The 12,874-nt window shown below is 43.7% G+C and overlaps 1 protein-coding gene across 12 annotated transcripts in view; it reads left to right on the top strand.

Moving 5' to 3' along the window:
• The first annotated feature begins 255 nt into the window (after positions 1 to 255).
• EXOC7 (exocyst complex component 7) overlaps positions 256 to 12,874 on the top strand; it is a 33,418-nt gene continuing 20,799 nt past the window's right edge. For 7 of the 12 annotated variants that reach the window (XM_035104532.3, XM_088661584.1, XM_035104528.3 and 4 more), the window contains exons 1-6: positions 256 to 410; positions 1,463 to 1,528; positions 1,881 to 2,065; positions 3,185 to 3,290; positions 4,009 to 4,231; positions 6,726 to 6,893. In XM_035104532.3, coding sequence (XP_034960423.1) covers positions 306 to 410; positions 1,463 to 1,528; positions 1,881 to 2,065; positions 3,185 to 3,290; positions 4,009 to 4,231; positions 6,726 to 6,893 — 853 coding nt within the window. In that variant the 5' untranslated portion in view covers positions 256 to 305. Of the gene's footprint in view, positions 411 to 1,462; positions 1,529 to 1,880; positions 2,066 to 3,184; positions 3,291 to 4,008; positions 4,232 to 5,973; positions 6,115 to 6,725; positions 6,894 to 8,213; positions 8,226 to 12,874 lie in introns of all 12 variants that reach the window. The other 5 variants (XM_035104527.3, XM_035104526.3, XM_035104525.3 and 2 more) reach the window with 2 other exon arrangements.

Here is a 12,874-nt window from a genome sequence, read left to right as displayed (position 1 = left end):
AGGCGGCCCGAGAGGGTCATCGGTTCTCAGCGTCCAACCCCCAACCCCATTCCGCTCGCGCGCGCTTGCGCACTACCGCACCAAGCTCTCATAACTCCTTTCATCTCTCAAAAGTTCCGCGCGTCCCCCCGCCCCCACCACTCGCACGCGCTCGCGGGGCGGGGCTCCGTTCGGTTCCTATCAGGACGTAGCCTCGCCCGCCACTCTCAAGATGGCGACCGTCCCATGCCGGGAGAGGGCGGGGAATGAGGCGGAAGTGAAAGCGGGTTGTGTTGACTGGGAGCTATAGCTATTGAAGCGGCCTTATGCCTGCGGAGTTGCTGAGGGGGAAGAAGCGCCTTGGTGTCAGGATGATTCCGACGGAGGAGGCGTCCGCCCGGAGGAGGGAAATAGAAGAGAAGCTGAAGCAGGTGGGCGGCACCTCACTGTGCACCCCCCCCAGCATTGTCCTCTCAGCCTCGCCCTGGTTGGGCTGAGGCGTCGGGCCCTGCTCTGCCCCCCTTTAAAGTCTCCCCCCTCCAGCCTTCGGTTCCCCCTGCGCGGTTCACTGCCTCCCTCAGAGACCACAGGCCCAAACCCCTCCCCTTAACCTGGGACTCAGTTCCACTGAGCTCAGGGAGACTTCCTTCCAAGTAAATACAGGACTGGGTCGTGAGTGATTCCCTAAAACCAAGTGGGGGTTAGGGGGGTGGTAGGGAAAGCCCACTGCAAGGTACGTTTGCCACTTGATTACTGTACTTCCCCTGTAAACTGCCTGTGTGACACCCTGAAATACAACTATTAAAGCTTTTCTTGGTGCTCTTTGAAGGGAAAATCTTAATTGTTTTCTGTTCTTAGCGGCACAAATAAGCCTGGCTGTTTTGTTTCTTTGTGTCCTTTACACGTTGTCCCAATACTGTAACTGGGTGGCTTCCAATTAAAAATAAAATGTCAAGACAGGATCGCAACACTAAGGAACTGATGCAGCCCAAAACCAGAAGAAAACAAGTGCAACTGAGTTTGCAGCAGCACCAAATTATTGCAGACATTTAAAGTCCTAGAATACTACAAAGATGTAAAAATCAGTAAACGGTATTAAGGCTAAGAAGGTTGACAAGCCAACATTTTTGTGTCGCATGAACGTGATCCAAAATGTTTAGAGGTAGTCCCAAGATCCAGGAGTACAGCCTTCCCCAGCACCCTGGACAAGAGAGTGTTTCTCCAAAGCTCTGTAGGTGTTTAGTTCAGAGAGCGTTGTGCCAAATTGAAAATACTTTAAAATATCATGAAAAGGTATATTGGTTAAAGCTGCTTTTTAAAATTTTGTTTAAATTCATACCCAAATCTTGAAAAATTTCATTTACATTAAAACATATAAAAGCAACACCCTGATACCATTTTTTCAAGTCTGCTAAGCATCTAGAAAAGTAGTTCAAGAGCCGGAGTAATTGGTTGTGTCTTTCCTCCTCTCTTGCAACGACAGGAAGAAGAAACATTGTCTTTCATTAGAGATAGTTTAGAAAAAAGTGACCAGCTCACAAAAAACATGGTAAGTTTGCATAACTTGTGCATTTTATTTTAAAGTGGAGCATAAATATATTATAGTGCAATCCTCTGTGTGTATGTACTGGGAAGTAAGTCCCACTGAATTTAATGGATCTTATTTCCAAGTAAGTGTGCCTTACAGTGCAGTCCTAATACATGTTAACTGAGAAATAAGCTGCATTGAGTTAAATGGAACTTAACTCCCAGGTAAGTGTGCATAAGATTGCAGTGTAAATCTCAGTTCATATTGTTTCACTTGATGGAACTGCAAACTAAAATACAGCAATGCAGGTGGTTATTGTTGAAGGAAATGGACCCCACTGTGTACATGAAATATCTCTGGTTTTGTTTTTTAGGTTTCCATTCTCTCATCTTTTGAAAGCCGTCTGATGAAGCTGGAGAATTCAATAATCCCTGTACATAAGCAGACGGAGAATCTTCAGCGCCTACAGGAGAACGTTGAGAAGACATTGTTCTGTTTGGATCATGTTATAAGTTATTACCATGTAGCAAAAGACACAGAGAAAATTATAAGAGAAGGGTGAGTTGAGTTTCAGGACCCTCAATATCTTTGTGAGGTCTGTTCTTTTTTTCAGTGTCAGTCTCTTCCCCTGTCTTTTACCACCTTGAATAATCTAATTAATTTTAAGAATGGTGGTTGAATTACAGAAGGTAACTGGAGATAGGCATTTTAAGTTATAAGAAACATGGCATCCCCTTTTATTAGGAAAATAAACCTGACAATACTTATGAGCAGGCTTTCCCCAGTTGTCCCATTGGTTTTAGAATAATATCTCTGAGGAGGTACATCAGAGCACACCTCTTTCAGGTTTCAGGGGATGAAAATTCAAGGCACAACTGTTAAATATCAGCTTTCTGATCCAATATAAATTGTGATCATTTTTAAAGCCCTCTGCTGTTTTATGCATGCATTTATTATTGTAGATTTCATCATAGAACCATAGAATTGTAGAGTTGGAAGGGACCCTAAGTGGCATCTAGCAGACGGAGAATCTTGCATTGCAGGAATCTCAGCTAAAGCATCCGTGGCAGATAGCCATCCAACCTCTGCTTAAAAACCTCCAGTGAGGGAGAGTCCACCACCTTCCAAGGGTGTCTGTTCCACTGTATAGCATTAAACATCAGATGAATTGTTTTATATTATTTAGTGTTGGTTTAAAGCACATAGAGCAGAGCATATATTTAGCAGGGCTAAAATATATAAATAAGGTCATTTTATTGGAGCATAGTGAAGTGATAGCCTGGTTTTCCCCCCCATTGAGGACTTCAGATAGATGAAGTTATTTACCCTTTGCCTAAAAATATCCCTACCACTTGTCTAGGCCAATGTCTCAAAGAAAACTGTTCTACTGAAGCTGGTGACCTGGCACCTAATGACAAATCATAGGTCAAAAGGTTATTTGGGCTATAATGTATGTCAGCTATTCTTGTAACTTACATACTTTAATTCCATCAGTGATGCCAGATTTTCCTGTTGGGAAGAAAAATTACAGGATATTATTATTATTATTATTATTATTATTATTATTATTATTATTCTCTGGGAGAAAATGGTAAGCCAACTTCATAGGGATTTTATGGTAAGCAGTTGCCTCTTCGTGTAGCTTTGTTGTTGAACCAGATGTACTTTTAATTGCAGCCCTACAGGAAGATTGGAGGAGTATTTGGCCTGCATGGCTAAAATTCAGAAGGCTGTGGAGTATTTCCAAGACAACAATCCTGACAGCCCAGAGCTTAATAGAGTGGTATGTAAAGCAGTTGCACATGGGACTACTGACTACAGATTCATCTCTCTTCAGAGCGCTCCTTGCTTTCTCCATTTAGTTCACAGTAGGCTTTGCTCCATTTGGAAGCAAATATCAACACATCATAATATCTCTGAAGATAGTTATCCAGAATGACATATGAGCACACCTACATTTTGTTTTTGTGCTTTCCCCAGAGAAGCAGCCTCTGCAGAAGCCCCAAATTGTCTGTGTTTAAACCCTGTGCTTAAAAAAGAAACATGCACAAAAATGTTTTGATACAGGAACTTATAAAATAGGAAATGGTGCTCACTTACATGTAGTACCATATTTCCCTTCTCCTTTACACAGTGGTTTATGCCAAGTATTAAAAATGGATTTTGAGCAGATGATTTTAAAGTGGGGGGAAATACTGTATAGTACTGCTGGGAATCAGAAGTGGGGAATTCAGGCATTGTGGCCATTGTGAGAACAGGATACTGAGCTAAGATGGGCCCTTGGCCTGATCCAGCAAACTTTTTTGAAAAAGTTCTTATGCCAAATCTCTAGCTTAGGAGGTGAAATAGCCACCTGGTAGTCCCGCAGGTGTGTCTTCTGAAAGGAAAACAGACATATTTGGATGCAAATGCACTGTGCAGAAGCCGAACAGTGCTGTTTTACCACCTTAAAACCAATAGTTCTTACATCTAATCTTTTTCATATATGTTATTCCAACCAGAAATTGTTGTTTGAGAAGGGGAAGGAGTCTCTGGAGTCTGAATTTCGTAGCCTTATGGCACGGCACTCTAAACCAGTTCCACCAATCCTTATCCTGGATCTCATCACTTTGGATGATGAACTGGAATCGCAGGAAGATGTGACATTAGAACACCTCCCTGAGAGTGTTCTGCAGGACATTGTCCGTATTTCTGGTTGGCTGGTGGAGTATGGGAGGAACCAAGGTGAGTTGTGAAGTGATTAGTTGTCTTTCTTTTTCTTTCTTTTAAGCTTCAGGCAATCAGCTAAGATCTCCTTATTTTGCTAAACTTTCAGTGTGGGTTAAAGTTTAGTCTTGCTGTTTTTATGCTGAATTAATTTTCTTCTCTTCTTGAGTTTTTTGTATGAAATTGATCTGAATAGTTTGGACAGCCTTACTGCATTTCATGCATTTTAAGACATCAGCAGTGGTTGAGGCTACATTCTTCTATAATACTTGAATTAGTTGTTGTCACCTCATTTATGATACATGAACATGTTCTGATATTTGTTTCCCCAACTGATCATGTTAGCTTTGCATAATCCATGCAACTCCCAGGATTCTGTGGGGGAAACCATGACTGTCAGAGTGGTATAAATGTTCTTTAAATGTAAGGTATGGTTTGTCTGAGCCCCAGTTCAGGCATAATGCAAAGCCCAGGGATCATGGCTCCTGCTCAAGTGGAAGTGGAAGTAAACCATGAACCTTGGCAAATGCAATACCACTGTGTGGCACAAATCTTGTATGTATTATAAAACTTGTCAACCTAATACTAAGATCAATTATGGCTTATGCAGCAAAGGTGCATTTTTTAAAAACCCAGTTTGTGTGTAGTAGGCAAAGATGCACAGCTGGACACCCCTGCCCTGGGACTCATCTGTTTTTTTCCATCTGTAGTTATAATTCTACTGTGTGCACTTGTGCACTGAGCCTGGAATAGGCTCATTGATTCCCCCCCTCCCCACTTCACTAGTCCGCAACCTTTAAAATCCCCTGGGTGTCTGTTTTTTGTCTGCCTTCTGAGCAGAGGGTGGTTATTTTTGTGGTGATATTGCCGGTAGATGCAGGCTAATATGGAATAGAAAATGAAAACATATCCTCTGCCCTGCATAAAACTCCAGGTGGAACATTTTGTGTGCCAGCTTTTAAAAACAATGCTAAGCATTAAAAAGTGTTTTGGAGTTCATCATGCTTCATCTATTCTACACAATCTTGTTGTAATCCTTATAATGACCCTGTTTGATATATTATTATTATTAACATTAATATTAATATTAATATTATTATCATCATTATATTGAGACTGAAAGAATGAGAAAGGGTAGTAGTCTATTGCCTACACAAATTCAGAAAGGTCAGTTTACTTCTAAGGTGTTCCTGCTTCTGTAAAAATTAACTGTCAGGGACGCAGGTGGTGCTGTGGTCTAAACCACAAAGCCTAGGGCTTGCCGATCAGAAGGTTGGTGGTTCAAATCCCCACGACGGGGTGAGCTCCCATTGCTCGGTGCCAGCTCCTGCCCACCTAGCAGTTCGAAAGCACATCAAAGTGCAAGTAGATAAATAGGTACCGCTCCGGCGGGAAGGTAAACAGTGTTTCCGTGCACTGCTCTAGTTCGCCAGAAGCGGCTTAGTCATGCTGGCCACATGACCCGGAAGCTGTCTGCAGACAAATGCCGGCTCCCTCGGCCTATAGAGCGAGATGAGCTCGCAACTTCAGAGTCATCTGTGACTGGACCTAACGGTCAGGGGTACCTTTACCTTTTACTATTCTGAAATTCCTACTGTGAAACTCTAATTGCTCTTTGTAATGTATTATTAAAGTACTATGCGTATAGTATGTATACTCTGACTATTAATTACCACAACCCTAATCTATGAAGGTCTCTTGTAGTCTGAACTAAGCCCTGTGGGCATCAGTTGTATGACATGGTTTTTCTTGTGGTGCAGGATTTAACTGGCTGTGTGAGGAGGAGCATCTGTCTGCAGGAGCCCAGAGAGGAAGCCTAAAGAGGGAGCACAGAACGGGGTCTTACACCAGCATAGCCTCTAGGGAGAGCACTGTAGGGCGAGAATTAGAACACAACTGTAGTAAGTGTAGGAAGCTTAGATTTAGAAAGCATCTGGGAGTGATGTAGAATACAAAACTGCTTTCATGTACACTGAAAAGAATTCTATAGCTTTTTCCCCCCAAAGTAACTAGTAGAAGTGGTCCGATTTTACTATAGTAGTAATATGTTGTGTGTTTTTTTTAACATTGGTGTTAAAATATTTCTATCAACAACTAATGCAATTTTCAAACAAGTTTGCTTTGTTTTTCTTTTTTCAGCAGGATTTTTTACTAACTTAGTATCTACTGGCTAAGCCTCACATTCATATGAATAAACCTTAAGATGCACCAGACATGCATTTTGATGTACTGATGAGGTTTCTTTTAAAATCAAGTTTATTTCAATTAATACAAAATAAGCAAGTTTTATCTGAACACGGAATATAAAATTTATAATTCAAATGTATGGATTATATTGTTTGAAGATTGGCGTTCGTTTTTCTATTAAGCAAGAAATGCTATCAAATTTTAAACAAAATTATTGTTTGATTCCCTCCGTCATGATAGCTTTGATAATATCAAATGTGGTTTGGAACAAAAAAAACTAACTGCTGATACACACTACTTTAAGTGCATGTATATTTCTTCCTAGACTTCATGAATGTTTACTATCAGATCCGATCCAGCCAGTTGGATCGTTCTATCAAAGGACTGAAGGAGCATTTCCGGAAAAATAGCTCTTCCTCGGGGGTCCCATATTCCCCTGCCATTCAGAACAAGAGGAAGGACACACCAACTAAAAAGCCCATCAAAAGACCAGGTTAGTCCAAAAAGTTACATGCCAGTTCCTTGGATTTGTTCTGGAAGCTCCAGGCTTAATTCTCTTGCTTTTTAATCCGTCTGATCATCTGATGGAGTTCTCTTTGTCATGTGATGTTTGGTTTTTCATTAGGTATTTCCTAGATGTTTCCATTTTGGTTGGATGCCTACATAAATTTCCAGGTTACTGTCATTCCCTGGGCCACTTCCAAGACTTGGAGATGCCCATCATATTTCACTGGCCCTAGTAGACATGCTTGCAGATACAGCAAGCATTTTAACACACACTATGAATCTAGACGGAAGATCTGTGAATCTAGACAGAAGATTTTTGTACTGTGTTCCTTGAACCATCAGTCTCAGTAAGAGTGCCTAGGTCTCATTGGGGGCAGATGGGCTCTGCTGTTGTCATTAGTATGAAAAAGCTAGAGTCTGTTATAATTCCTCCATTGTCACAGTGTGTGCTAGCTAAAGAAAATTGTGCTAGCTAAAGAAAATTGCTTTTTTGCCAAACATTCATGTACATATTGCTCAAGTGTAGATGCTAGAGTGATTTCCTTCATGGAACTCTCCACTGCCCACTGTTGGTGATGTGGAGCCTCAATAAAATTGCAAAATAAAAATCCCTTTGCTGAACTTTCACCCACAGCAAGTGCTATGTGGAGCAAAGGGCTTAATTTTAAGGGTTCCTGGATTATAGCAGTTGCTGTAAGTATTTAAAAGATTCTCACAACAAGAGTTATTTTAAATCTCCTGAGTGTTGGCTCTTTGTTATGATTTTCTTGCTATTTGACTGCTCTAGGCTGTTGGCCTTTACATCATGAGCATAGCCAAGTGGGGGTGGCAAGGGGGGCAGCTGCCCGCCTAGATAAAATAAAACAATAGAAATACTTAATTAACTGACCAGTCACGTAGGTTCTGCCCCCCCAAAGTCCTGCCCCCTAACACAAAATCCTGCCCCCTAACACAAAATCCTGACTCCGCCCATGCTTTACATCCAAGCGTAGAGTGTAGCTGTTTTATTGATTAAAAATGATAACTATCTGACAGAGAAAACAATGTTTAAGGAGGTAGGTATTGTATACCAGCATCATCTTCTGTTTATCCAAGATCAATTCAAAGCATTGTGTGTCCAGGGGAAAAGATAATAATTTTACTGGATGAAACTAAGAATTATAAATGTTCTCCCAATCTATAGAAATAATAGACAAGTAGGAGATTTGTAGAACAGTCAGCAATTGAGTTATGAGGCATTACAATGGCATGTTGTAATTGTTCTATGTCTTTGTTTTTGTTTTTATAATCCTTATGTGAATGACAGTCCTCATCCCAGGTAAAGTGTGTGTTCTGTGTGTCTCTTCTGCAGCTTGACAGACCTTAACTAAACATCTATGTGCTAAGATGCCATTGCAGACCTATTACTAGTGCTAGCAAAGTCTGTGCTTGGGTTTTTTCAAGGGGATATTTGCCTATGGAGGGGCATAGTTACAATGCCCTGGAGTTCTTCCTGAAAGCTGACTATGCTAAGAGAGAAGCTGAGGAGGTTTGGGGGTCAGATTTTTAAATTAAAGCCAGGTCCACTGTCCATGTGTACGCATACATTGACTAGACTATCAGACATTTTACCTCTCAGTAAGATGTAAGCAAATGTTAATTTGCTGAGTGCAAGATATCACTTTCCACCAATGATGTTTTTGTTTTCCCAACCCTGAGACTAAAACTGCAGTTTTGTCTGAGACATACCACTTCAGTAGATGCAGTAGATGCAGTGAAGTCATCCTTGTCTGACTGCCTTTGATATTTCCAAACTAGTGGATTGCTACAATTGTGTGAAGTGTAGGGACAATTCAGTGGACCACATGAGACTAATTAACATCCTTAAATAATGTTGTCATGTGTGCTAACCATTTGCCTACAGCACCTATAATACCAAACTGAATGAAACACTTACTTCTGACATGCTGGATGTGCTCAGTCTGCTAGCTTTCTCAATTGGTGATCAACTAGAAGCCTGGAAAATGATGGAGCCAAACTAACAGTGTGTGTTTGAAATAGACCTGCAGAGAAGCAAATCTTAAGAAATAATGACAGATAATTGTGCTATATAATTATTTGGCAGATACTGAATCACTCAGTTTTATTTCCCAAAACTATTCAGCTTTCAAGGGCAGCTCTTCACGTGACATTCTAATGTCTCTGTCAAAATTGTCCCTCTTGGTTTCTTTTGTCGGAATGTAATCATCCCTTATTTTGTCTCTTATCTGTCTTGAATGATGGGCAAAGAAGCAACTGTTCCATTTTCTGTGCTGCTGCTTGAAAAAATCATGTTCACTCCACCCCACCCCCAGCCAATGTTTAGCTTCTAGTTAGTGTTCCATGGCTCTAATGAAGAGTATCTCTGTACTACTTGCCTGTTTTAATCCCATACACTGAATGAGTTAAAACCTTGCCCCTCCCTCCTGAAAAAAGAGAAAGTCTCATGAGCTGGGGAGAATATGTGCTACGAAAATGTTATATGTAAATGATAGAGCCCCATCAAAGTGTAACTCAACTTGAGCTTGTCTTCTCAATATATGGATGTCAATCCTTTTATGTCGTTGCAAATATCTCTACATCATTCCAAACAAAATCTTACACTATTCAAGGATAGTTTAAACAAAACAAAACTAAAAAAAATTCTTTCCAGTAGCACCTTAGAGACCAACTAAGTTTGTCATTGGTATGAGCTTTCATGTGCATGCACACTTCTTCAGATACATGCACACAAAAGCGCATACCAATGACAAACTTAGTTGGTCTCTAAGGTGCTATGGGAATATTTTGTTTTGTTTTGTTTTGTTTCGACTAAGCCAGACCAACACGGCTCCCTACCTGTAACAAGGATAGTTTGTAATGCAAAGAAATTACAAGATGGCATGCTCAGTGAATCCTTGGGACTTCTTAAATGAATCACTATGAATGAATGGTGTTTCCTGCTTGGCAGTGGGATGGACTGGATGGCCCTTGTGGTCTCTTCCAACTCTATGATTCTATGATCACTAATTTGTCGACTTAGGAGAGATGCCGTCATGATGTTTAGACACATTTTTGCTTCATAATAGGAACAAAGCTGATAGTTTGGTCCTAAGCAAAGTGGGGGGCGGGTTTCTGCTGTGGAGTGACTTTTAATAAAAGTCTTTGAAGCTCTTGCACTAACAGAATTATTTATGTTGAAAAGATGTCTCTTCATGGAAAAAGGACCTAAAGTTCCCTCACCACTTGGTTACAAGTAACCTAGATGTCTCCAAGTCCATCCTCTTGTTAGTGGATCCTCACCACCACCACCACCACCCCATACAAGAACCACTGGGTTACTGGCTTCCAGAATGCTTGCAAAGAGATAGTTTTGAGGACAGCTGTGTAAGCTTAGAAGTAACAGCCTGTTTCTCCTCTCTCTGCTTGATCACTGCCTCTACCTTGAATGTGATGCCTTCATTAGTAACCGCCATGCTGTCCCACTTGGTTCAAAAGTGCCTAATCGGGAGAAATAAACCTATAACAAAAGCAGTTGGTTTCCAATAGAATCCATCAAGGCCTAATTAGGATGCTAAGTACTCTGTTCTTCAGTAGCACTGATTTAATACCCAGAAGCACTTGGTGTGTCTGGAGGTAAATATGGCTAATTGTTCTTATGCAAATCAGAGGAAGACACTGAGCCAAGGTCCCTTATCTGTAGAGAGTATGGAAGACTTAACTTTGTAGTTTTGCATAGGGAATAGCTCATACTGATGCTTGCTGAATACATAGTAGCTAGAGTCATATTTACATTCCCAACAAAAATAAGAGTGCTAATTTCAATTATGCACAAACTCCTCAGAGCCTAGAGATGCTTTGCATAATCAGTGGTAAGGCTCATAAATGTAGCATGGGTAACTTCATTCTAGGAAATCAGGAAGCATGGGTCAATTGCACAGTTAAAAAAGCTTAAGAATGGCTTCATACTTTTGCAGGGAAAAGGGATTTTTAAAGTTTGTTCAATATTTATTAAATTTACACCCCACTTTTCCTCCCACAGGAGCCCCGGGTGCCCTGTGCTTCTTTTAGAGATACCGTGTTTCCCCTTTTTTAAGACACCGTCTTATAACTTTTTTCCCTCAAAAAAACACAAGGTGTCTTATTTTCAGGGGATGTCTTAATTTTTTATTAGATTTTTATTATGGACCCACCCTGGGGAGCAACTTCTTTTAAAAAGAGACAAGGGAAAAAGTGCCCTCTGTTTTGCAACACGCTGCCTAGGCTGCAGGAGGGAGGGCACTCTGCACCTGCCCAGAGACCACCACCATCACCCTCACTCCTAGCCACCAGAACGCCAGCCTTGCAAAATACATCCTCCCTGAGAGATGATGTTTATGTAAGGAGCATTCACCGTGCATGTCCAAAGGCAACCAGTGCAAAGGCAGTGGTGAGGGAGGCACTTTGTGCATGCTCAGAGACCACCCCATCCTGAGCTATAAACCCACTCCGGCTTTCCAAGACGCCTTTTCCCTGGCACTGGACTGGGGGATGGGAAGGGGGGTCTCTCTGTGCATGCTCAGAGGCAGCCTCGTTCCGGCGCCGCAATGGAAGGGGAGGGCACCCACCCAACCACGATCCAGATCTCGGCCACAACGAGGTGCCGTGCGCCGGCAGTGGACTGAGCCGGAGCCCCTGGCGCAGGCCGGCGCAGGCCAGCGTGGAGCCCACTACTGGTCCCGCCGAGTGCAGCCACGGGCCTATTGCCCAGCCCGCCTGCCTCCCGCTCCCCTGCCCACAAAATTCCGGCGGCGGCGGCCATGTAGCCCACGATGCTCCGGCGCCGCGAAAGGGGCCAGCAGCGCTCCCGGCGCCGTCTGGCGCCCTGGCAGGGCCAGCGGGCCTCCCGCGGCCGCTCTGCCTCGGGCCATGCAGCCCACAACGTTCCGGCGGTGCGGAAGGGCCAGCGAGCCTCCGGCCGCCGCTCTGCCTCGCCACTCCGGCTGGGTACTCCGCCTGGCGCTGCAGAGCGCTCCGCTCTGCAGCCGCCTGTTCCGGCGGCGGGGAAGCAGGCTTCCTCGGCCGGGTGAGGAAGAGGTCAGGCCGCTGGCTGGGTGCTTCGCCTGGCGCTGCTGGGCGCTCCGAGCTGCGGAGTGCTCCACTTTGCAGCCGCCTGTTCCGGCGGCGGGGAAGCAGGCCTCCTCGGCCGGGCGAGGAAGAGGTCAGGCCGCTGGCTGGGTGCTTCGCCTGGCGCTGCTGGGCGTTCCGAGCTGCGGAGCGCTCCACTTTGCAGCCGCCTGTTCCGGCGGCGGGGAAGAAGGCCTCCGCGGCCGGGCGAGGAAGAGGTCAGGCCACTGGCTGGGTGCTTCGCCTGGTGCTGCTGGGCGCTCCGAGCTGCGGAGCGCTCCACTTTGCAGCCGCCTGTTCCAGCGGCGGGGCAGCAGGCCTCCTCGGCCGGGCGCTCCGCCTGGCGCTGCCGGGCGCTCCGAGCGCTCGGCGCTGCGGAGCGCTCCACTTTGCAGCCGCCTGTTCCGGCAGGTGGCTCGCCGCTGCAGCAGCCGGTTCCAGGCCCCGCTGGCTGGCTGGGTCCCGCTGTACACGGTATGGAGGTATGTCTTATTTTCGGGGTGTGTCTTAAATTTAGCAACTGCTACAAAATGCTGCCATGGCTTACTTTAAAAAAGGGGAAACACGGTACTTGCTGACTGCTAGCATTGCTTTCAGACACAAGGCATGTAAAAATTAGGCATGTGCACACCCGTTTATGATCTTGTATTGCTCTACTTTAATAATACAGAATTTGAGCAAAATTTAAAATTTGCTGTTCTTTGCGAGCACTTGGAAGATAACTTGATCTGGCTTTCTTAATGCAATGATTGGTCTCATTATTTATTCCAGTTACCTTAATTGGAACTGACCCTTGTAAATGAAGTTCAGTATTTACAGCATTGTTGCAAGTTCGCTAATATAGAGGACCTGTGATGATTGCAA

The sequence above is a fragment of the Zootoca vivipara genome, chromosome 2 (assembly GCF_965207765.1).
Source record: "Zootoca vivipara chromosome 2, rZooViv2.hap1.1, whole genome shotgun sequence".
Taxonomy (NCBI): Eukaryota; Metazoa; Chordata; class Lepidosauria; order Squamata; family Lacertidae; genus Zootoca; species Zootoca vivipara.
The sequence above is the reverse complement of the archived record's forward strand: the minus strand, read 5'-3'. Positions and strand labels throughout refer to the sequence as shown.